The sequence below is a fragment of the Stenella coeruleoalba genome, assembly GCF_951394435.1.
Source record: "Stenella coeruleoalba genome assembly, chromosome: 7".
Lineage (NCBI taxonomy): Eukaryota > Metazoa > Chordata > Mammalia > Artiodactyla > Delphinidae > Stenella > Stenella coeruleoalba.
The window spans coordinates 79,700,007-79,723,277 of record NC_137153.1 but is presented as its reverse complement, the minus strand read 5'-3'; the positions used below and the strand labels follow the sequence as shown (position 1 = coordinate 79,723,277).

The 23,271-nt window shown below is 41.3% G+C and overlaps 1 protein-coding gene across 5 annotated transcripts in view; it reads left to right on the top strand.

Moving 5' to 3' along the window:
- The window catches only part of PRUNE2 (prune homolog 2 with BCH domain), a 377,855-nt gene that overhangs the window by 311,001 nt on the left and 43,583 nt on the right, over positions 1-23,271 (top strand). For all 5 annotated transcript variants that reach the window (XM_079925976.1, XM_079925978.1, XM_079925977.1 and 2 more), the window contains 2 exons: positions 17,064-17,143; positions 19,057-19,257. In XM_079925976.1, the coding sequence (XP_079782102.1) occupies positions 17,064-17,143; positions 19,057-19,257 (281 nt within the window). The remainder of the gene's footprint in view (positions 1-17,063; positions 17,144-19,056; positions 19,258-23,271) is intronic.

Genomic DNA, 23,271 nt, shown 5'->3' with positions numbered 1-23,271 from the left:
TCAACCACTGCGCCACCAGGGAAACCCCAGCTTTACTTTATAAGGTTGAAACAGCAGTACCGTCAATGAAATACAAACCAAAAATTTTACTGTTTCCAAATTTATTGCTGTTAATTTTGGTCTTAAGTTGATAGATTCCATAGAAGGTGATAAGTATCTTTTACCTCTTCCTCCGTTAGAAAATTAGGTTAATAATGGATTCCTTGATCGAGAGTATCACCACTTACTAAAACATACATGGAGAGAATAATCAATAAACAGGCTTTCTAGGAAAAAGAAAATGTTGAGTCTAAGGGTCACTTCAGGGGTTCCACGACCACCTTGGAGATTCACGGTGAATATGGGAGGCCTTGTTGAGCCCCAAATATTCTAATAATAGTAAGAGTAATATTAAATAGTAGAACTTTTGCCAAACACTTTACTCATTATCTTTGAAATCTCACGCTATTCCTCGTGTAATACTCATTTTGCAGATGAAGAAACTAAGTCTTAGGGAGGTCAGCTAACTTTACCGCAGTTACATGGTTAATAAGAGGCAGAGGGGGGTTGATCCTGTTGACCCCACCTTGCCTCCCTATTTGTGAGCATTGGTTCTTCTTAGTTGTCTGTGGTCTGAAAGTCTAAGGAGAAACTCCTTGCAGGAGAATAAGGTTGGGGATAGAGGTATGAAGGAACTTCTTTTCAGTTTTGAATCGGGGATCTAAGGGAGTCCAGAGTCCCCAAAGAACACTGAAACCTGAAGTGTGATTCAGAATTTTCCCATTGCCAAGACATCAGCTAACCTAGATCTGTCACACCCTAACCATCGCAAGAGGGAGGAAATAAGAACAAGGGTCAGGAATGGGGATTAGGGACTCTAGAGCTGCCCTGGAGTTGCGTATGCAGCCAACTCTGCCTCCGGTTTGATGTAGTCCTGTTTATCTAGTTTTGCTTTTGTTGGCTGTGCTTTTGGTGTCACATCCAAGAAATCATTGCCAAATCCAATGTCATGATGCTTTCCCCGCTATGTTTTCTCCTAGGAGTTTTATAATTTTAGGTCTTACTTTTAGGTCTTTAATCCATTTCAAGTTAATTTCTGTATATGGTGTAAGGTAAGGATCCACCTTCATTCTTTTGCATGTGGATATCCTGTTTTCCCAGCGTCATTTGTTTTTGTTTTTTAATTTTATTTATTTATTTATGGCTGCGTTGGGCCTTCGTTGCTGCGCGTGGGCTTTCACTAGTTGCCGCAAGCGGGGGCTACTCTTCGTTGCGGTGCACGGGCTTCTCATTGCGGTGGCTTCTCGTTGCAGAGCACGGGCTCTAGGCACACGGGCTTCAGTAGTTGTGGCACACAGGCTCAGTAGTTATAGCTCGAGGGCTCTAGAGCACAGGCTCAGTAGCTGTGGCGCCTGGGCTTAGTTGCTCTGCAACATGTGGGATCTTCCCAGACCAGGGCTTGAACCATGTCCCCTGCATTGGCAGGTGGATTCTTAACCACTGTGCCACCAGGGAAGTCCTTCCCAGTGTCATTTGTTGAAGAGACTGTCCTTGCCCCACTGAATGGTCTTGGTATCCTTGTCAGTCATTTGACCATATATGTGTAGGTTTATTTCTGGGTTCTCTATTCTATTCCCTTGGTCTTTGTTTCTGTCTTTATGGTGGTACCACTCTGTTTTGATTACTATAGCTTTGTAATAAGTTTTGAAGTGAGGAAGTGTGAGACATCCATATTTGTTCTTCTTTTTCAAGATTGTTTTGGCTATTTGGGACCCCTTGAAATTTCATATGAGTTTTAGGATGGAGTTTTCTATTTCTGCAAAAAAATGCTCTTGTGACCTGAGGTACTGCCTTTGAAAACCACTTTTCTATTCTAATTTTTAGCAGAATTACTGAAAAAATAACAGCAGCAATATCTAACCCTCCTGTAGCATCAGCTAAAATGTGCCAGGCAGTATTCTCTACCCTTAACTTAAATCAACTCGTTTAATCCTTGCAACAGCCCCTGAAGTAGGTATTGATAGTTTCCCCATTTATAGATGAGGAAACTGAGACACAGAGGGGAATTCTGCATCTTACCTAATGTCACACATTTAAAAAGGTCAGAGTAGGATTCAAGTGCAGGTGATCTGACTCCAGAGTCTGAGACTTTAGTTGCTATCCTGTACTCTTTATGGAAGAAGAAAAAGCATATAGGAGTTCAGGCTGCATCTGTTAGACTCTTGGTAGATGTAGGCCAAGATGTGCAGATGTACAGAGAGGCCCACACATCTCACTGGGTTATACCTCTGAGCTGTGCTTCCCCAATTTTGTTCTGTATTAACATGTTACGAGAGAAAGGAAGGAAGGAGGGAAGGAAGGGAAAAGAAGAAAAAAAGATACCTTGGTCAAAAACAAGGTAAACAAAATCAAACATTTTTACCTTCTGTAGAACATCTCAGAGTCTATGATGAGTTCACATGCGTTATAAAGTCCCAAAAGGAGGGCAGGCTATTCGGTGTTTCCCAAGCTCACTGGGTACAGAGCTGTCCTTCAGGGTCTGTAGACCCTCTCCTCTGGGCGCAGGCTTTGGGAAGCGCTGGCTTAAACAAATGACCGGAAGCACCCCTTCTGTGTGTCTTTTGCCAGCAGGACGGTTTGGAACCCTCAGGCACAAGTCCTCCTCATGTGTCCGTTTCTGTGTCTGTCCCTGTCAGTCACAGGCCTGAGCTCATGGGGAGCTGATAGCGGGAGTAGATTCCAGAAATACGCCCGCTTCCTGGGGTCCCCGGGGTCCAAGAGGTGACTCCATTTTCAACCACAGCCAGGGACTGTGTGGGAATGAAAAGATAAAGGAACTTTATGCTCGAGGAAAGCAAGGAGCAACTGGGCCACCAGGAAGGAAATACAGAAAATAAAAATGGGGTGATGTTACCGAAGGCACAGAATTCTGGAGCTTCCAGCATGTATTTACTCAACAAAAGCTCACTGGGTGCCAGCTGCCAGGCAGTGCTCTCAGCTCCCCAGGGATTCTGTGGGGCACAGGATACCAGCTGACCTTCTAGGAGCCAACTGTTGGCTCATCCAGATGAAAATGTTTTCATTCTCTGCCCCAGTTTCTTCATCTGGCAAACAGCAAACAGAAAATGATGCCTTAAAAGGATGCAATCAAAAACACAATGTTGGGACTTCCCTGGTGGTGCCGTGGTTAAGAATCCTCCTGCCAATGCAGGGGACACGGGTTCGAGCACTGGTCTGGAAAGATCCCACATACTGTGGAGCAACTAAGCCTGTGTGCCACAATTACTGAGCCTGCTCTCTAGAGCCCACAAGCCACAACTACTGAGCCCATGCGCTGCAACTACTGAAGCCCACGCACCTAGAGCCTGTGCTCTGCAACAACAGAAGCCACCGCAATGAGAAGCCCGCTCACCACAACTAGAGAAAGCCTGCGCGCAGCAACGAACACTCAAAGCAGCCAAAAATAAAAAATAAATTTATTTAAGAAAAAAACCAAAACACACAATGTTATTTCAAATGTATAAAGACAGAGAGATACTACATAGAATCAAGGAGGTTGTTTTTCTTTAAGGAAAAAAGAACATAAATGAAATGGTAAAATTTTCAGAACCTAGAAAAATATTGTTTTAGGAAACAAAATTCAAAACTGAAAAACAGAAAGCAGCAAATCTAAGAAAATAAAGAGACAGTAAAAGGAACCAAAGTGAAAAGAACAGACGATTGGAAAGAGAAACTATTAAAAGATAGAGTGCAGCTACAGACTGCAAAAGTGTAGAATTCGATAAATTTAAAACAACCTACTGCAAAAGATAAATGAATCAGCAGTGGCCAAGAGGAGCAGGTAGTGGCTGTGGCTTCTTTATTTTAATATCCCCCCTGGCTTGCAGAGATCAGACCTTCAGAAGATACTGAAGGAAATGACAGACATGTGGCCCGAGGGGGTAGCCGCCCCTCTGCCAAGGCCCGCTTATCAAAGGCTAAACTCCTCCCTTTCTTCAGTGATGCTAATATTTCAGCTTTCTATGCCTGCTCCTCCCTACTTTAATTTGGAAAACATTGAAAGCCCTGATACTACGGCAGTGGGACGTGACAGCATACTATTGCTGCTGATAAACAACTGAAATTACTACTAACGAAGCACTTAATTATTTCTAATGTCAGCTGGAAATTGTCCAAGTGAGGATTTCTAGAAACTCCTAGAGAATATTATTATATTTAAATTACCTCTTTACTTAAACTGTTGCCCATGCTGGTATTTTAAAAATTGAAAAAACACAGAAGAGTAAATAAATAAAAAGTGAAAAAATCCCTTTCTCCCTAAACTGCTCCCTATACATAGCCCCTATTAATTAATTAAATTATTAATAGAAATTAATAATTTCTATTCCTTCTAGATATTGTCTGTGCCTAAACATATGTATAAATGTGCATAACTTTATACAAATTACATCATTCTAAACATACCACCTTGTAATTTGATTTATTAAGTATATCTTAGATGCCATCCCATGTCAATACATTTAGAAATTTTTTGCATTGATATACAGTGATGCATTTCATGTTATATTTAATCACTCCCCTGTTGAGCATTTAGATTATCCTTTATACTTTTTCAAAAAAATAATAAATTATTTGAGTGGAAAAATTCCTTTAGTGGAATATTAAATTAGACTATGTTTCCTTTAGTTTATTCAGTGAAATAGACAACTAGGGTTCAAAGCTGAGGGCAAAATGGTGCAAAGCACTCTTATCTCCGGAAGAGACAAATGCAACAAGCGCTCAAAGATTGGGTTAGATACTTCCCCCAAGGTCTTTTTTTTTTTTTTTTTTTGTGGTACGTGGGCCTCACTGTTGTGGCCTCTCCCGTTGCAGAGCACAGGCTCCGGACGCACAGGCTCAGCGGCCATGGCTCACGGGCCAGCCGCTCCGCGGCATGTGGGATCTTCCCGGACCGGGACACGAACCTGTGTCCCCTGCATCGGCAGGCGGACTCTCAACCACTGCGCCACCAGGGAAGCCCTTTTTTTTTTTTAATTGAAGTATAGTTGATGTACAATGTTGTGTTAGTTTCAGGTGTATAGCAAAGTGACTCAGATATATACACACACACACACACAGACATATACATATATATGTAGACATATATACATATCTGAATATATATATGTATTCCTTTTCAGATTCTTTTCCATTATAGGTTATTACAAGGTATTGAATATAGCTCCCTGAGCTATACAGTAGGTCCTTGTTGTTTATCTATTTTACACATAGTAGTGTGTATCTGTTACTCCCTAATTCCTAATTTATCCCTCCCCCACTTCCCCTTTTGTAACCATAAGTTTGTTTTCTATGTCTGTGAGTCTATTTCTGTTTTGAAAATAAGTTCATTTGTATTATTTTTTTAGGTTCCACTTATATGGGATTAGTTTTTCTCTGTGTGCTAATCTCTAGGTCCATCCATGTTGCTGCAGATGGCATTATTTCATTCTTTTTTATGGCTATGATTCCATTGTGTGTGTATATATATATATATATACACCACATCTTCTTTATCCATTCATCTGTCATTGGATATTTATGTTGTTTCCATGTCTTGGCTGTTGTAAATAGTGCTGCTGTGAACATTGGGGTGCATGTATCTTTTCAAATTAGAGTTTTTGTCTCTTCTGGATATATGCACAGGAGTGGTAACTATTTTTAGTTGTTTTTTTTTAAATGAAGTATAGTTGATTTACAATGTTGTGTTAATTACTACTGTACAGCAAAGTGATTCAGTTATACATACATACATATATATATACACACACACACATATACACATCTTTTTTATATATTCTTTTCCATTATGGTTTATCACAAGATATTGAATATAGTTCTCTGTGCTATACAGTAGGTAGGTCCTTGTTATATATCCATTCTATATATAAAAGCACTGCTAACCCCAACCTCCCACCCCATCCCTCCCCCAAACCCCTCCCCCTTGGCAACCACAAGTCTTTTCTCTATAACTGTGACTCTGCTTCTGTTTCATACATAGGTTCATTTGTGTCATATTTTGATTCCACATATTAAAAATATCACATGGTATTTGTCTCTCTTTCTGACTTAGTATGATAATCTCTAGTTGTATCTATGTTGCTGCAAATGGCAATATATCGTTCTTTTTTATGGCTGAGTAGTATTCCATTGTATATATGTACCACATCTTCTTTATCCATTCCTCTGTTGATGGACATTTAGGTTATTTTCGTGTCTTGGCTATTGTGAATAGTGCTGCTATGAACTATAGGGGTGCATGTATCATTTTGAATTATAGTTTTGTCCAGATACATGCCCAGGAGTGGGATTGCTGGATCATATGGTAATTCTATTTTTAGTTTTCTGAGGAACCTCCATACCATTTTCCACAGTGGCTGCACCAACTTACATTCCCACCAACAGTGTAGGACAGTGCCCTTTTCTCCACACCCTCTCCAGCATTTGGTATTTGTAGACTTTTTAATGATGGCCGTTCTGACTGATGTGGGGTGATACCTCACTGTAGGTTTGATGTGCATTTCTCTAATAATTAGCGATGATGAGCATCTTTTCATGTGCCTGTTGGCCATCTGTATTTCTTTTTTGGAGAAATGTTATTTTTAGTATTTTAAGGAACTTCCATACTGTTCTCCCTAGTGGCTGCATCAATTTACATTCCCACCAACAGCCTAAGAGCGTTCCCTTTTGAGAAATGAAATTGTATTCAAGTTGTTTTCATCTAGAACAGGGGTCAGCAAACTATGGCCTCCAGGTCAAATCTAGTTAGTTGGCCACCTATTTTTCTACCCAGTTTTATTGGAACATAGCCACGCCCATTCATTTACATATCTTACGGCTATTTTTGTGCTACAGTAGTTATGAGTAGTTATGAGTAGTTATGATAGAGACTGTGTGGCCTGCAAAACATAACAAATTTGGTATCTGTCCCTTTACAGAAAAACTTTGCTGACCCCAGCTCTAGAGAAGTCAAAGACTTAACTCCCCTGCCATGCCCTAGGGATCAACAAATATAACTGCTTGAGCAGCAGTTGGAAGAGTGGCTCTGTACGGCCCTGTTGTTTGTATTTCTGGTGCCAGACTGTCCACACTCCCGGGCGACTGAGGGGAAGTAAAACCAAGGCAGTGCAGCCATTGCATTGCACTGCTGGGGAGAGGAATCCTTGTGAGCATATCCCCTCGGGCAGGATGGGAGGGCAGGGAGGTATCTACAGACTCGTCAGCACAAAAGAGAAATTCCAGGAGGTGCTGAGCTGCTGAAGTGGAGGGTGGGCAGGGCTGCAGGAGTCTGTGCTGAGACTCTGGTCACTTGGTCATCCTACAGGAGCTGCTGACTCTCGCCCTAAAGACTCTTCATTTCTGAAGACAAACGGTTGTCCACTCCTCCTCCGCCTCATTTCGCAAGAACCTCATCCTTACTTAACATGCCCATCCTCCCCGCCCCCGCCCTGCACCGGGTCATTCCTGATAGCATCTGAGAGGTGCTTTTGTCATTGTGGAAGAGGGCACTGTAAACTCTACACTGGGTGAACTTCACCTTATTATGTTTAGAGCAATTACTCCTTTGTGATATGACTTCTGTAAGAGTCACCTCGCATTTCTAAATTATGTTTTGAAGAAAGCTTAACTTGTTATCAAACGTAATTTGTTGGTAGACAATTTGAGTGGTCAAGTTCCAATATGTGGTGAGACCTTATGAGGAACACTCTGCTAGAAAAGTAGGGCATCCTCCCGTCTCTAAATAAGGGTGTTTATTCAATAGTTAGTTATTCCCCTCCACCACATGCTAGGCCCTCTGCTAAGCACTGGGAGTGCCTGCCTTCAAGGACCTCTGTGTGCATGTGTGGAGGGGGGATGAGAGTGGGGAGGAATGGGGAGGGTGGGGCCAGAGAAGTTAGGAATAGATGGTTGTAAATCATGAAAAATACCCATTTAATGTGAGCTCAGGGTACTGTTGGACTTGACCCAGCTGTGTGGGGTGGGGCTGAGATGTCTAAGCTGAGTTCTAGAAGACAAGCAAGAACCAACTGGGGAGTGAGCGATGGGAGAGGAGGCTCGAGTTCGGCCTGGAAGGCCAGACCGTGAAGCCTGGTGAGCCATTCTCTGGAGCCAGGACCCTTCCCTTGAGACAGTGGGGACATGAAAGGACTGAAACAAGAAGGTTAGATTGAGATCGTTAGATACTGAGTGAGCAATTTGAAGGGGGTGGGGAGTAAAATCAGAAACAGGTTTCTGCAAGGAAAAAATGAACTTGAACTAAGGTCTTAGCAGTGAAAATAAAGAGGAGAGGAGGTTGCAAATGTATAAGACTGGATGGTCAGGATGGTCAACTGGATTGGGAAGGAATGTTAGAAAAAGAAGGAAATTAAGAAGGATTGCCAGTTTGGGGTTTGCGAGCTCACAGGTGATTGGTAGGGACATTCACCGGGATGGGGAAGGTATTAGCTGACCATTGCTGTGTAATAAATTATCTCGAAATTTAGCAGCTTAAAACAACATTTTTTCTCTCACAGTTTCTGTGTCTGGAATTTAAGAGCAGATTAGCTAGGTGATTCTGACTCAGGGTCTCTTATGAAGTTGCTGTCGAGACATCAGTCATCTGAAGGCTGCATGGGGGCTGGAGGACCTGCTTCCAAGGTGACCCACCCGCATGGCTATTGGCAGGAGGCCTCAGTTCCTTCCTGGATTTTTACAGGAAGCCCTGGTTCCTCACCACCTGGATCTCTCCATAGGGCTTCCTGAACATCCTTAGGACATGGCAGCAGCAGGCTTCTCCCACAGTGAGTGATCCAAGAGAGAGCAGAGAGGAAGCCACGTGCTTTTTAGGACCTAGTCTGACAAGTCACACACTGTCACGTCTACCTTATTCTGTTCTTTAAAAGCAAGTCACCACGTTCAGTCCACACTTAAGGAAAGGGGGGGTGTTAGGCTCCAACTTTTGAAAGGAATGTCAAAGAATTTGAGGACACTTTTTTAAAACTACCACAGAGAATGTAGGATGTAGCAGATCTGTGCAGAGGAAGATGCTGAATTCAGTTTTGTACGTGTTGAATTGGAAATGCCTGTGAGTAATCCACGTTATGAACTGTAGATTCGCTTCAGAACCAAGTATATGCCCCTTCCCAGTGTGAGATTATGCCATTTCATTGAATCTTCTCAGTAACAAGTATTGATATGTCTTAAGGTTTTAGAAAACATGTGAAAAAGAGAATAATATATACCCTGCAGGCAAGAGGTAGAATTCTCCATGCAGCCCTGTTCACGGCCAAGGATTTAATGAATTATTATCTGAAAAGAAATGTTTGAAATGCTATTTAGGCTTTCCTTCTATTCCTGCTGTGTTCCTCAAACTTTAGGGCTCATAAGGTTTACTACAGAGGATTTTATACAAACGACATATGCTATAATTCAAGGGTCATTTGGACAGCAAGTGATTTTTGCTACCTGCAGATTTTGTGAATTCAGCCCTGTGTAAGGAGACTGTATAACGTTTCTCTCCTCTGAGAACATGAGAACAGATGGCTGTGGTTTGTGGGGTTTTGCAAAATCCCTAGAGAAGGTGGTAACTGGGTGAGTGCCCAGTGCTTGTGTTCCTTTAGTTTTTTGTCATCTCCTTTCCCTATTCTCACCCCCTTCCTTATCTGCCTCAGCTGGCTGACTTATAGGAGTCACCACACTTATCTTTTCTAGGGTGAGTGAGGCCCAGTGGGGTAGCTAATTGTTGACAAGAGCCTCATTTCATGGGCTCAAACCCAGCTTCCTGTTGTGGGACCTAAGCGCCCATCCTTTCCTGGGTATCAGCTAGATTAACCTGAGTGTGAACCCCAGTGCCTCTGCCTTGCCTCCCAGTTGAGTAATGTGATAAGTGCCCTGGGGCACACAGGGTGGCAGGTATCCTTATCTTAAATTGTCCAGCCTACTTTATCAGACAAGAATCCTGAAATGGCAACTCTCCAACCATTGGTCTTTAAAGGGCTAATTTATGTACTCAACAAAAGCAGGCAAGCACCTCATGAAAGGTTTTGTTTCTTCTTTTTTTTTTCTTTTCATTTTTATCTCCACTCCTAGAGAAAGTGACTTATGAAGTCTGTCACAAGGGAACTCTCTCTTTATGTAATCATTTCCCAAAATTTATCAGCATAACCAGATGGTATTTTTCTAAAGAACAATTAACATCCTTAACCTGCTACCCTATTTCTATGGAGCTGTATTTTTTAGTGGTCAGTCTTATAAGAATGATTATTCCCTAAAAGGGCTGTTGCCTGCTGCTGGGTGTGCATGCCCGCCAGGAAACATTAGACTCTAGAAGTGTTGTGTGTGCGCTAAGTCTCGGTTCACTGCTCATTCGCTATTAAAAAGAAACTGATCTCGGACAAAGCTAATCCTACAACAGTTAAATCCCTCCAGATTCATAAATGCTGGAAGGATATACAATGTAGAATGGGCTTACCTTTGTACCTGGTCTAAACTCAAGAGGGTGCATATAACCAGGTCCCCAAATTTTCCTTTTTCAGTTGATCTTTTACTCTGGTGTCAGGACCGCCGTGCTACTGCGCGCTAGTTTCTTTATTAAGAAGCAGAAGTACCAGAGACACAAAATCTACTAATATACATGGGATCCATTCTCAAATTGGAAGATTCTATTTACGTCACTGTTCCCCACTTGGTGGTATTTGTGATTAGAGGGGTGCCCAGATTCAGTATAAATAGCACTGAATCACCCAGGAGCACGGTTCTTTTTCCAACTTCTCGATTGAGTTGAGCCCTTAGATAATTCATCCATTTTCTTTTCTAATATCTGAGTTCAAGGCTATTTATTTTCCTCTAGGAATTTCTTTAGCTGCTTTCACAAGTTTTGACACGTAGGGCTTTATTGTTCATTTACTTACAGATGTGTTTTTAAATTTCCACAGTCTTTTTATGATTGATTTCTTATATATGGCCCTGAAGTCAGAAAATAAGGTACACGCAATGTTGACTTTTGGTATTTTACAAGACATTCTACATAGTTTTCATGAGTTTGAAAAAATTGTGTATTTTTCTTGAGTGCCGATCTGTCCAGTAGACCAAGCTATGTTAGTACTTTGTTCAGATCTTCTGTATCTTTATGCATTTTTTCAGATTGATTCCTAAATTCTTGAGACATTCAAATTTCCCCCCATGAAGTTAATTTCTCCTTATAATTTATATTCGATTTTTTGGCCTGTGTTGTTAAAAGCATATTGGCTCTGGGTCAATATATCTTCTGAGAAATTCCTCTTTTTATCATAAAGTAATAACTTTCTTAAGCCTTAATAATGCTTTTCTGCCTGAAGTCTATTTTGTTTGCTACTAATATTGTGACAATTGCTTTCCTGTGGCTATTGTTTTTCTGATATTTCTTTTTATATCACTTTATCATCAACACTTCTGCATTATTATTTTTAGATGTTCCTTTTTTTTTTTTTTTTTTTTTTTTTTGCAGTACGTGGGCCTCTCACTGTTGTGGCCTCTCCCGTTGCGCAGCACAGGCTCCGGACGCGCAGGCTCAGCGGCCATGGCTCACGGGCCCAGCCGCTCCACGGCATGTGGGATCTTCCCGGACCGGGGCACAAACCCGCATCCCCTGCATCGGCAGGCAGACTCTCAACCACTGCACCACCAGGGAAGCCCTAGATGTTCCCTTTTCTAGCCAGCATGGCTGCTCAGGGTAAATGGCACTGCCTGCTATGACAAACAACCCCAAATCTCAGTGCTTCAACACCACGAAGTTTTAAAAATTATTCTTTAATTATTATAATCTCTTTCATATTGCTTTTTGTGTTTTTTCGAAAGATTTATTGCTAGTTCTTCTGTTTACAGCATCTGCTGGCAATCCCCCATAGTGTTTTTCCGTAGTTTAGTTAGTAGTTTGGTGGGCGTGGGTGAGGGTGTTGGTGTGGGTTCACCTTTCAGAGGGTTTTTTCTTTCTCCTAAGTGGATTTCCAGTGAATCCTAGATAGTAGAAGTAGCACCATTAAGTGGTTTCGTATTTGGTTCTTTTGGAACCCTAGGACTCGAGGCCTTCAATGGTCCTAGGTGAATTTTCATTTTAATCTTTTGACTTGCGTTTCCTCCATCATTCAGGTAATATAAATCAAGACATACTTGGCATACAAGCAGTGTCTCTAATTCTCATAGGTTGCTTTTAGTTTTCCACCCAAGATTCCAGGCAGACTGTGCTTTCCAAGGCCAGAGGATAGAGTTTGTTCTCATCCCTCTTTCATTAAGAGGGCCGCTTTTTAAGGGCCACGGCCTTATTTAGAAGTTCAGGGTCTAGGCGTTTCTTCCAGCACCTGGAGGTCACTTCTCCTGTGGGGCCCAAAGGCCTATGTCCAGTCCAAAATCCTGCAGGCTACCTTTCATCAGCTTTCTAGAATAACTCTTCATTTCCAGCACCTGGGGATTTCCCCGGTCTCTTTCAAGTTTGGCAATGTATTAATTACTTTTAGGGTGTTCTGTCTTATATAGCATTTCTTTGGATTTATAATGATAAATGACATTACACCTTGCCAGACACTTTCTGATCCCTCTTTTTTTTTTTTTTAGCAAATAAAGAAAAGTCTCAGAGGGAGAGCCCAGGGGTTTCTAGCTTGAATTTAATAGCATTGTTTTATTTTGATTATATTTAATTTATGTGACTATTTTAGGTGAGTGACTCTAAGTTTCCTTATATACAGTGATAACAAACCTTCCTTTCAAAATAAACTTAAGTCAATTTAAAGAAAAATATTAAGTAAATTGACAAGGGCTAGGTGGCTATGAGGAAGCCATGAAGGTGCTATATTCATATTCAAGTTTATAGAATGCTTGAAAAGCAGTTGATGGTCTGCTGAGCTTTGTCCTCATTTAGAAAAATGTTCCTATATGCTAAGCAAACCTACACAAGAAGATGTTTATCATCACCCTGAGCCTGGGTTGAGAATGTGGGAAATGCCCTGATTTGGGTAATCCAAGTCAGGGCATAGTGCCAGTCAGATATTCCCTTCAAAACAAACAATAAAGATCAGCTGTACTGCTCAGAATGGGCTGGATTAGCACGTGGTAACAGAGAAACCCAATATCTCAGGGCAAAACAAAAAGATTTCTTTCTTGCTCATATATCCAACGATCTTTATCCAGTAGGGGCTCTTCTTCTCCCAGCCCCTGTTCTGAGCTCCTCCATAGGCACCAAAGCGGGGAACAGCACGTGGCACCTACACTTGGTCCTAATTCTTCTGCCCGGAAGTGACACCTGCCACTTCCGCCCTCGTTTCATTGATCAAAGCAAGTCACATGGCCACCCTAATTTCAGAGGAGGACAAAAGGCGGAGAGCCAGAACTATTTGGTGAAGAGCGATAATGTTTATAAAACCGCCCAGCAAACAGTTCTGGATCCCTCCTCTAGATGGCGACGTGGAGCCAAGCATCTGTTGGGGAGGTCAGCAATAGTAGAGTCAGACTCAGTGTTTATAACACCCCCAGCCTGTTGGGTAGCTCCCTTCCGTACAGAGAAAACCCCTAATTAGGTAGTGACTACGGTTGGGTAAGGTAAAATACTTAACCTTCACTATGGACTGATTTGTTACCTAACAGATCCCAAGAGGCTTCCATTCCCATTGGTAAAACTCCATGCAGTCCCATCGCCAACTACTCTGGCCACTTCATTTCTACAAATATTTATAGACCTAATGTATGAATGTGGTTGAAGTATTTACAGTGAGCACAACTTGGGTTTCTGCCAGGTTTGCCTCTGGGCTGTTCTGGTGCAGCGTTCCTTCTCTGTCCCTGGGGTTTCCTAAAAACTCCCCACGGCCTTCTGTAATATCTGTGGATTTGTGAGTCCCTCTCTTCCGATCACTGCCTGGTCACAGCTTCAGCTTCTCTTTTCCCTCAGGTATGCCGCCTCTGGTTTTCTAGCACTTTCTTAACTGCGTCTCTGTGCCGTAAAGGGGCGCTGAGAGACAAAGGCTCTATTTACTAACTTCAGCGAGTCCAGGGCACTTATAGGCTCTGCGGAGATTTGTGCAGCACTGAAATTTTCCCTTACCGAGGCTGAAACCCCAATTTTAATAACCTTAATATATGTTTTGTCCAACCATGACACAGACTTCTGTTAAATCACTGATCCTGCTATTATGTTTAAAATGAGGGAACACAATACCTTACACTTAGTGAATGCCTTATAATTTCCAGAGTATTTTCTCATGTATTCTAGTTATTGTTTATTCTCCACAGTCACTGTAATATTCTGTATTCATTAGCTTCATTTAAAATCACAAAGACGGTCAGCTAATTTTCTCAGAGCTTGTCAGTACTAACCGTAGAACTGTAACCCAGGACTATAACCTCATAGCCAGGACCCTTTCAGTTATTCCATGATGTTGCCTATAACTCACAAACATCAACAAAACCTACAAAATTTTAAGATGGATACTATCTGTCTATTTTTAAACCCTTCATATTTATCTTGGAGCTAAGGCCAGCACCCTTATGTGCTCTCTGAAGCAAGTAGGTATGATGTCATTTTTTTTTTTTTAGGTTGACTCATAGGCAACTAGAGAAAATAATGTACATGTGCATTTAGGGGATTTCAAGTTCAATAATTCAATCCAACACATATTTATCGGGTATTTATTTCTACCAGGTGCTGGAGATGTAATAGTAAAGAAGACAGACATGGTTTCTGTCCTCATGAAGCTTCAAGGCTAATGGAGAAGGCAATTATAATAGCAAAAAGAACTACAATAAAGCAGATAACATTCGTTTCTTTCAGTGTTCTTTTCAGGCATTGCACAGTCTCTCTTTTATTGGAGAGGAAATGGAGGCACAGAAAGATTAAGTAACTTGCCATATGACACACAGTAAGGGGTAGAGCTAAGATTTGAATCTAGCTGCTCTCAACAGCAGCATTTTGCTACTTTACAGCTACTACAGGGTTGATGTCAAAGAGAACGCACACAGATCACTTCAGATGACGAGGGGTCATTGTAAGGAGATTTGAAAAACCGCAACAGCATGGGAAACCTAGACAGCTATCCCTCTGGGTCCCAGGACTTTCAAACTGGGGCCTAGAGCAGGCCTTCTCTTTGCCTACCACCCCACCTCCATTGCTGGACAGTCTGGTTTGCTGCACCCCATGCGGTGCGTCTCTGGCAAGGGTTATCTTGTTCCTGCCAATACGTTTATTGCCTTTGACTCACAGGCTGACCCCTTGCTCACTGTTTTTCGACTAGGGTGCAGGACTCATTTCAGAGAACATATAGGGCAGAAGCCACAACAAGTGTATGGAGAAAGAAACTCCCTGGGGTTGTGTTTTTGAAGGGGTCTGTGGGGTTGACGGGTAAGGACACAGGCATTTACTTCTCTCAGGGGAGCAGTGCTGAATTGCTGGTGACAGTCCTCATTATTATTTTTTATTATTATTATTTTTTATTTTTTTGCTGTACGCGGGCCTCTCACTGCTGTGGCCTCTCCCGTTGTGGAGCACAGGCTCTGGACGCACAGGCTCAGCGGCCATGGCTCAAGGGCCCAGCCGCTCCGCAGCATGTGGGATCTTCCCGGACCGGGGCACGAACCCACGTCCCCTGCATCGGCAGGCGGACTCTCAACCTCTGCGCCACCAGGGAAGCCCCTCATTATTTTAACTCCATCATCCCATCTTCACCACAAGCATGAGGCTGGTCTGTTTCATTCTTCTACATCCTTAGCACAGAGTAGACACTCGATACATATTTGCTGAATAAATGAAGCAAGCACAGTTATCACTACAGACACAGGATTTTGTTTACGTCATAGACTTTGTTAACAACAAGGGGTTTAACTTGAATCCTGAAGAAACTGATCATCCAGGTAAGCAAACTCCAAATGTTTGGTAGACCCAGATTGAGGTGGAGAGGAGTCGCAGTAAGAGAGGGAGGGAGGGATTAAATTTAGAACTTTAACACTAAGGTTTATCATGTTTAAATTTAGATTAGTGTCTACATCAGAGGTATTCACCCTAGATGAGTAAAATTACATGGAAGCCACCACGAAGAAAAATATATTATCGTAGGGAGGGTGGGAGGGAGACGCAAGAGGGAGGGGATATGGGCGTATATGTATATGTATAGCTGATTCACTTTGTTATACAGCAGAAACTAACATACCATTGTAAAGCAATTATACTCCAATAAAGATGTTAAATATATATATATATATATTATCATGATAAATGGGGATGTACTGAACGAGGGTCAGGAGATAAAAATAAGTCAAGGGGAATTTACTGTGAACAGTGATCAGCTTCCTACAACAGCATATAGATTTGCCACAGTTTCCTCCAGTATTTGTCTGTTCCCTTCCACTAGTCTTACCAAGTGGGTAAGTCCTGGGTTCAACAGTCCCTGGTTCAACACTGATTAGGGAGAAAAGATGGTAACTCATGACCAGAACCATCTTCACCAACTTATATTTCACAATGAATCTTTAAATATTCAAAGAAGGAAGGAAAATAACATCAGTTGGCACCTTCTCAGGAATGTCGGGCACTTTACATCCATTGCTTAATCTTTCAACAACTCAGTGAGGTAGGTGGTATATCCCTGTTTTACAAACAGATCAGCAGAGTACGCTTTCCTCTGTCCACGCAGTTTAGGTAATATGCTCAAATTTACAGAGGAAGAGATATATACAAAGTCAGGTCTGTACTTACTCCAAAGCATATATATTGTATCCCTTGTTGAAAAAAAATTAAATGTCCCCTTAAGTATATTTTATTAGTTATTTGCTTCTCCTGTTTCTGAATTTCTTACTCGAGGTGTGTTTACTTATGAGAACTGGCAGAAGAAGTGACTCACTCTGTGCACAGAGTAAACTCCGAGTCCGTGGTTCTCATTCACAGTAACTGCAGAAAGTCTGTATTCTAATTTAGGGCCACTTACAATGGATTCAGTACACATACTTGGTTTATTGAAAATGCCATCCTGGAATCTCTGGGTTTCCTTTTCAAAGAAAATTAAATCCCACACAATTTTTTACACTCTTTGCTTTGTGTTTGTTTGTTTTTTCAGATTACTGTTAGAGGATGTGGGCATGGACATCCCCTTTGAGGAGGGAATGCTGAGTCCCAGTGCGGCAGACATGAGGCCTGGTGAGAAAGCGTTCATTCATTTTCTTCAGCAGTGTTCTATATCCAAACGTGTTCATTATTCAGTGAGAAAACCATTTCCTGTGCATCCAACTTGTGATATCAGTGATAAAAGTGAAGAGAGGAAAAAAATATGTGTGAGGAAGGTGTTAGGCTTGATGTGGTTAATTTCAGAGCTGACTTGAATCATCACCTAGTGTGGGCCACCCTTTATCTACTGGGCCGTGCCTGGATCTGCCAATGTTTTCAGTTCCTGTGATAACTGGCTGCTGTTTATCATAATACCAAATTCTAACATCTAAGTTCCCCAAATTTATACGTAAGTGTGAGAATATTAAAAATTAGCGATTTAATATTAAGGATGCTCAGTATCCTGATTATTAAAAAGGAAAAACAAACAAAAAACCCCAAACTACGCTTTACAACCCAAGGCATATACAAAAAGGAATTAAAAAATTTCAGTGGCAACCTGTATGACTCTCACTCTGTACTAGGTTCACTCCTTTGCACTGTACCAGCTACAGGATCATACCAAGATCCTGAACCCTGACATTATCAGTCAAGCCTAGAATTGAGAAAGAAGGGAGTCAATTTTTTATTTCTGTCCGAGTATTTAAAGTGCATTCTTCAAAGTACTAATCATGTGACATAACTATTCTTAAGTGTTCTATGGCCGAATAAGCATGGTAGCCACCGTACATCTGCTCCACTCTTCAAGGTCCACAATTCACGTGAATTGTGGGAATTCCCTGGCAGTCCAGTGGTTAGAAATCTGCACTTCCGCTGCAGGGGGCCCAGGTTCGATCCCTGGTCGGGGAACTAAGATCACACAAGCCACATGGCGTGGCCCAAAAACCCCCCAAAATGTTATATACATAACATTTCTACCATCACAAAAAATTTCTTTTGGACAGCACAGCTCTGAGAATCCCTGTAATATGGAAACCCAATGTTTTACAAACTGACGGATCAATAGAAACATGTTTTCAAGTAATACATAAAAACATTACATGGAACACAGTTTAGGTGTTGTCTAGACAGAAAAAAAAAAAATCTTAATGACAAAGAAACAGTGTCAGCTTCCTTAGGACAAGAGACAAGACTAGAGTCAGAATTCCAGAATTGATGGGTATACCATATGGCCTTCAAAACATTTTGTGATAGGGAATCCTGAAATTGTTTTGTTAAGGTATCTCTCTAACATTGTTTAGTTGGGATCAACTTGGTTAAAAATGACTTCTCCAGCTCTGCTTCTGTTAAGTGAAAGGCTCTTAAACAGCAAGATGCATATTACAGTGAAAGAGTGGGAGCTAATTCCATGAGCCTTACACGAGGAGACTATCACTACGGTACAGGAACCAATGTCAAGCCATATTGGCATAAGAATTAATGAGTGCTTGATCCAGGAATGTAATCTGGGAGGGTACCTCAGTTTTATTACAAAAAAAAAAAAAGCCAAAGAAAGTTCACAACAGAGATGTCAGGAACTAAAGAGACGTATTTTGGGTTGTCTGTAAACATTACAGATAAAGTTTGTATCCTCCATTTCAGAGGAATAACGTCTCCATGAATCACTATAAGTTATGTGTAAAGCTTAACTGTTTTTCTTAAGTAATATGCATCATAAAAAATTTGATTCAGTAGTGTATCAATGTCAAGTTCTCAAACCTGAACAGGGCAGTTCTAAAAACTAGATCTCTGCTCCCACTTCCTATTTCTGCATGGCCAGGGCTGATGTAGCCGGGGCGAGCCAGTACTGAGGCCTGCTGGCCAAGAGTGGGGTCTAAATCCCACATGAGGACTTTTAGCAGGTGTGCCTTTGCTGAAAGGCCTTAAAACTGTTTTTCACTGGGGCCCACACCCACTGTTGGCAGCCGTGTGTATGGTCTAATAATGTTGCTCTTTATCTTCTTTAGAACCTCCTAATTCTCTGGATCTTAATGGCAGTCATCCTCAGAGAATCAAACTCACAGCCCCAAATATCAATCTGTCTCTGGATCAGAGTGAAGGGTCTGTTCTCTCTGATGATAACTTGGACAGTCCAGACGAAATTGATATCAATGTGGATGAACTCGACACCCCTGATGAAGCAGATTCTTTTGAGTACACTGGGCATGGTAAGTGGCCAAGTTGGCAAGGCCAAAGTTAAGTGAAAAGTGAAAGATTATCTAATCTTATCTAATGTCATCTAGGTGGCTTTAGGAACAAACCTCTCATTGTGTTGCTGGTGGCTCCTTTCTGTGATTTCTAGAAGCTTCTGTTTGTATCTCAGGTCATAGGTGGACATGATTGACGGTTTAGAGCTTGACAGAACAGGTATGGCTCACAGAGGTCATACATAGCCATCACTCCTTTGTTAAACCCCGACTTTATGCCAGGCCTTGTGCTTGGCTGGGGTTGTAGGGCCATGTTACGTGCTGTGTTACAAGTGTTACATGTAGGGCCATGTTACATGCTGTGTTATAAGAAAACCGGGACTGGGTTTGCAGAGAAAGAGAATTTAATCTAGAAGATAAAATTAGAGGTGGAAAAATTAGAGCTTACCGGTTTCTCTGTACAAGCTCCCACTGTCTGGAATGTTCTTGCCCACAGATCCTACCTGGGTGGCTCCTTCTCTTTATTCAGAACTTAATCAGATGTCATCTTCTCAGAGGCCTTCCCTGACCTCTGTAATCAAAGGCATTCCCCACACCACCACCTAGTCACTCTCTATCCCAGTATTCACTTTATTTTCCATGTGTCACACTAATTGAAATCGTATCATTTAACTATTTGCTTGCATCTCTATTTTCTTTCTCTTCCCACTAGAATGTCTGCTCCACAAGGTCAGGGACTTTCTTATGTTTAGTGCTATATCCCCAATAAAGCAGGAAGGAAGGAGGGATGGGACAGGGTGTGCTGGGGGAAAAATAAAAAGGAAGAAAACTGGGGCTTCCCTGGTGGCGCAGTGGTTGAGAGTCCGCCTGCCGATGCAGGGGACACGGGTTCGTGCCCCGGTCCGGGAAGGTCCCACATGCCGCGGAGCGGCTGGGCTCGTGAGCCATGGCCGCTGAGCCTGCGCTCCGCAGCGGGAGAGGCCACGACAGTGAGAGGCCTGCGTACCGCAAAAAAAAAAAAAAGGGAGAAAATGAAAAGCTGTTGGATCAAACACTGGCACTCCTGATATGATTACCAGTCTTATTTTAGTTCTTTCTCTTGCTCAATGAAATTGCGTTTAAGAAATATATACAGATACAAAGCACTTGCTTTAAAAAATGGCATCATGTAGTTTCAGTTTTACAGGGTGGCATTCTCTGACTTTGTAGTATTTGAATTTGAAAGTAAGAGAATCCTGGCTACAGCTACTGCTTTGATACACTTTGAAAATGATTAAAAAAGAAATACCACAATTGAATGATGCCCTGACTTATTTAGAGCTATACTGATTCCAGCAGTTTCTTTCATAGAAGAACATAGTTATGAAATTAGGAGAGTCATCATCAAATTACTTGCATCATCAAATTACTTAAGTCAACCAATGGTCATTGAGCAACCAGGGCTATAACCACAACCAGCATAGATTCAGACCCTGCCTTCACAGAGTGTAAAGCTTTATTTCCTCAAGCTAAGAAAACAGGAAGTGGCTAAACTACTTGTATTACAGATGATCGTGTTTAAGTAGAGATTTTATATTGCATTTTTATCATGTTTTTGGATTTTTATAGTTATCAGGATATTTGACCCTGTAGGTTGAAATACACAAATAGGAGGTGAAAGGTCTTGAATTCATATTCTTTTCTGCCATCTCAGTCACTCTTCCCCAGCTACTCCATCCTTTCCAGCTGACCCCAGCTCTCCCAGCCCTTCTTCTGCTAATAGATCTTCAAGTGTAAAAATCAAGCATTAACTTAAAATCCCAGAGAAGACAGCTGTGGCAGGACCCTGCTCGCCCCTCCCTCTCCTCCCCCTGTGCTTTTCTGTTGCCCTGGAGAGTTGTGTCACACTACATCTGAACCTTTTCTTTTTATAAATAGTAAAACTGTCAAGCAAAGTGGTGGTGGCTGAGCAAACTGGTAATTAAAGCTGCCACTTGCTGACACAGTTCTTTTTATTTAGTCGACACAGTTATGCTGAAAGAACCAGATTAACAGCCACAACCCTGCTTTTAGGTCTTAAACTCAAAGGAGAGAATTTTAATGTAAGTTGAATTTTAAGTCCACCTTGATTTTCATATGAAAGATGTATGTTCAGACACTGTTTTAAAAACAACAACATTAAACACTGAAAACACAAAGTGCCTCTGAATAGCTATATTTTATAAACATGCAGATATAGATAACTGACTATAGAGAGAGAATACATTAGCGTCCCAAAGTACAAAATTAATGTTTGGAAAGCTGCATGGTTTTCTTGTTTGTTGTGTGAGCATTCTGAACTAGGCATATACATTCTAAACAAGATTGGAGTTTTTAAGGCACAGGCTTTCAAGAGTGTTTGGTCAGTAATTAATTTTATTTAATGAACACTTTTCACAGTGCTTACTGTGTGCCAGGATCTGTGCTAGGTGCGTTATAAATATTAACTATATTAATGCTCACGTCACATCTATGAATAGGTATTATGTTACCCCCAGAGGTTAAGCAAGTCACCTAAGGTCACATAGCCAGTACACGTCAGAGCCAGCATTCAAAACCTGAGTTGTTGTCCCCGACTCCTGGGCCATGCTCTCTCCATAAATATACTGACAGTGAACAGGAGGATCTTTTGCTAGGTTAGGCTAGCGCACCTGCAGTCAAGCCTGGTGACCCAGCCTCACATCTACATTCCCTTTTATCCAGCCATTTTCCGGTGACTTGAGGGCCCTTAATTTCTCAAGTGCTTGAAGGATGTTTACACCATTTGCCTGTTTTATTCAGTTGATGATCACCAAACATTGCTGCCAGGTTATTTGCCCACAGTGTGATTTTGCTTATGGAAAATTTCTGAAGCTGTTAAAAGATGTTAAATTAGTCTTCCCTCCCAAGCTATTTTCTTTAATAATTGTGTCCAAATATCATTCAAAGTACCGACATAATTAAGGCTTGACTTCCTTTGATATTTAGAAGTGCCAAAGATATCAGAAATATGTAGATAGTGAAGGATTTAACAGGCCAGTCTTTCATATTAAGGGAGATCTGAGCTTTTTTTTTCTTTTAATACTTTATTATACTAATCCTATAAACTTAAAAATATCCAAAGGTCAGAAAATTGATGATGACCTATTTCTGTTTTCCAAACCAACCGCAGAGTTATTTTTACCATAATTCAGGTCTCAGCAAAGCCATTTCATAAGGGAAATGGAAAAATGATAGAGAATTTTAGCCTGAATATTTCTGATAAGAACATTATAAGAAACACTTATGTGCTCTTATATTTTTTCTTCCTAGGCTAAGCGATGTTTAGTGACCTCGTTTAAGCTATCTTTTCTAAAACTAACCCCTAATGACAGACAGTTTCCTATGTGAATAAGATGCCCTAACATTTTTTCCACATAATCAGATAGTCACTTCATTTAACTTCCTTATCTGCAGTCTTCCATTATTTTCACAGCCTACAGGCAACCAGCTTATAAAATCAATTCCCTGTTTTAACTCTGCATATTAACTAGTCAAGTGTTAGGCTTATTCTGTTTTACCCACAAGCAACCTTATGCCATAATGATAATGTGGTAGGAAAGGATGATTTTTTTCCTTGTATTTTTGTATGCTGAGTTTTCACATTCAAATTAACTACGTACCTGTTGTCACCTGAAGAACTTTAAAGACTTTCTTAGCTGGGTACAGGATGTCTTTCCTCTAACAAGTAAAAGTGCAAACCCCGGGGGGCAGAGTGTATGAAAAAATGGAAGTGGGAAGACCATTGAGCAAGTTACTCTTGTTGCCTGGGACTAAGACGTACCTAGGACTCTAACAATAGCAAAGAAGATGGAGAAAGCCCGTGTTTGAACCCCGGCTATGCTCTTTCCAACTGTACTGAACTATACTTCAACAGGAAAAACGTGAAGAATTTTCTCAGTTTGTGATACTGGCAAAAGATGAAGCTGAACTTAAGCTTCGTTCTGTCAGGAAGGGTCCCTAGAAATATGTTCACATCATTACATGCTTTTGTAAAAG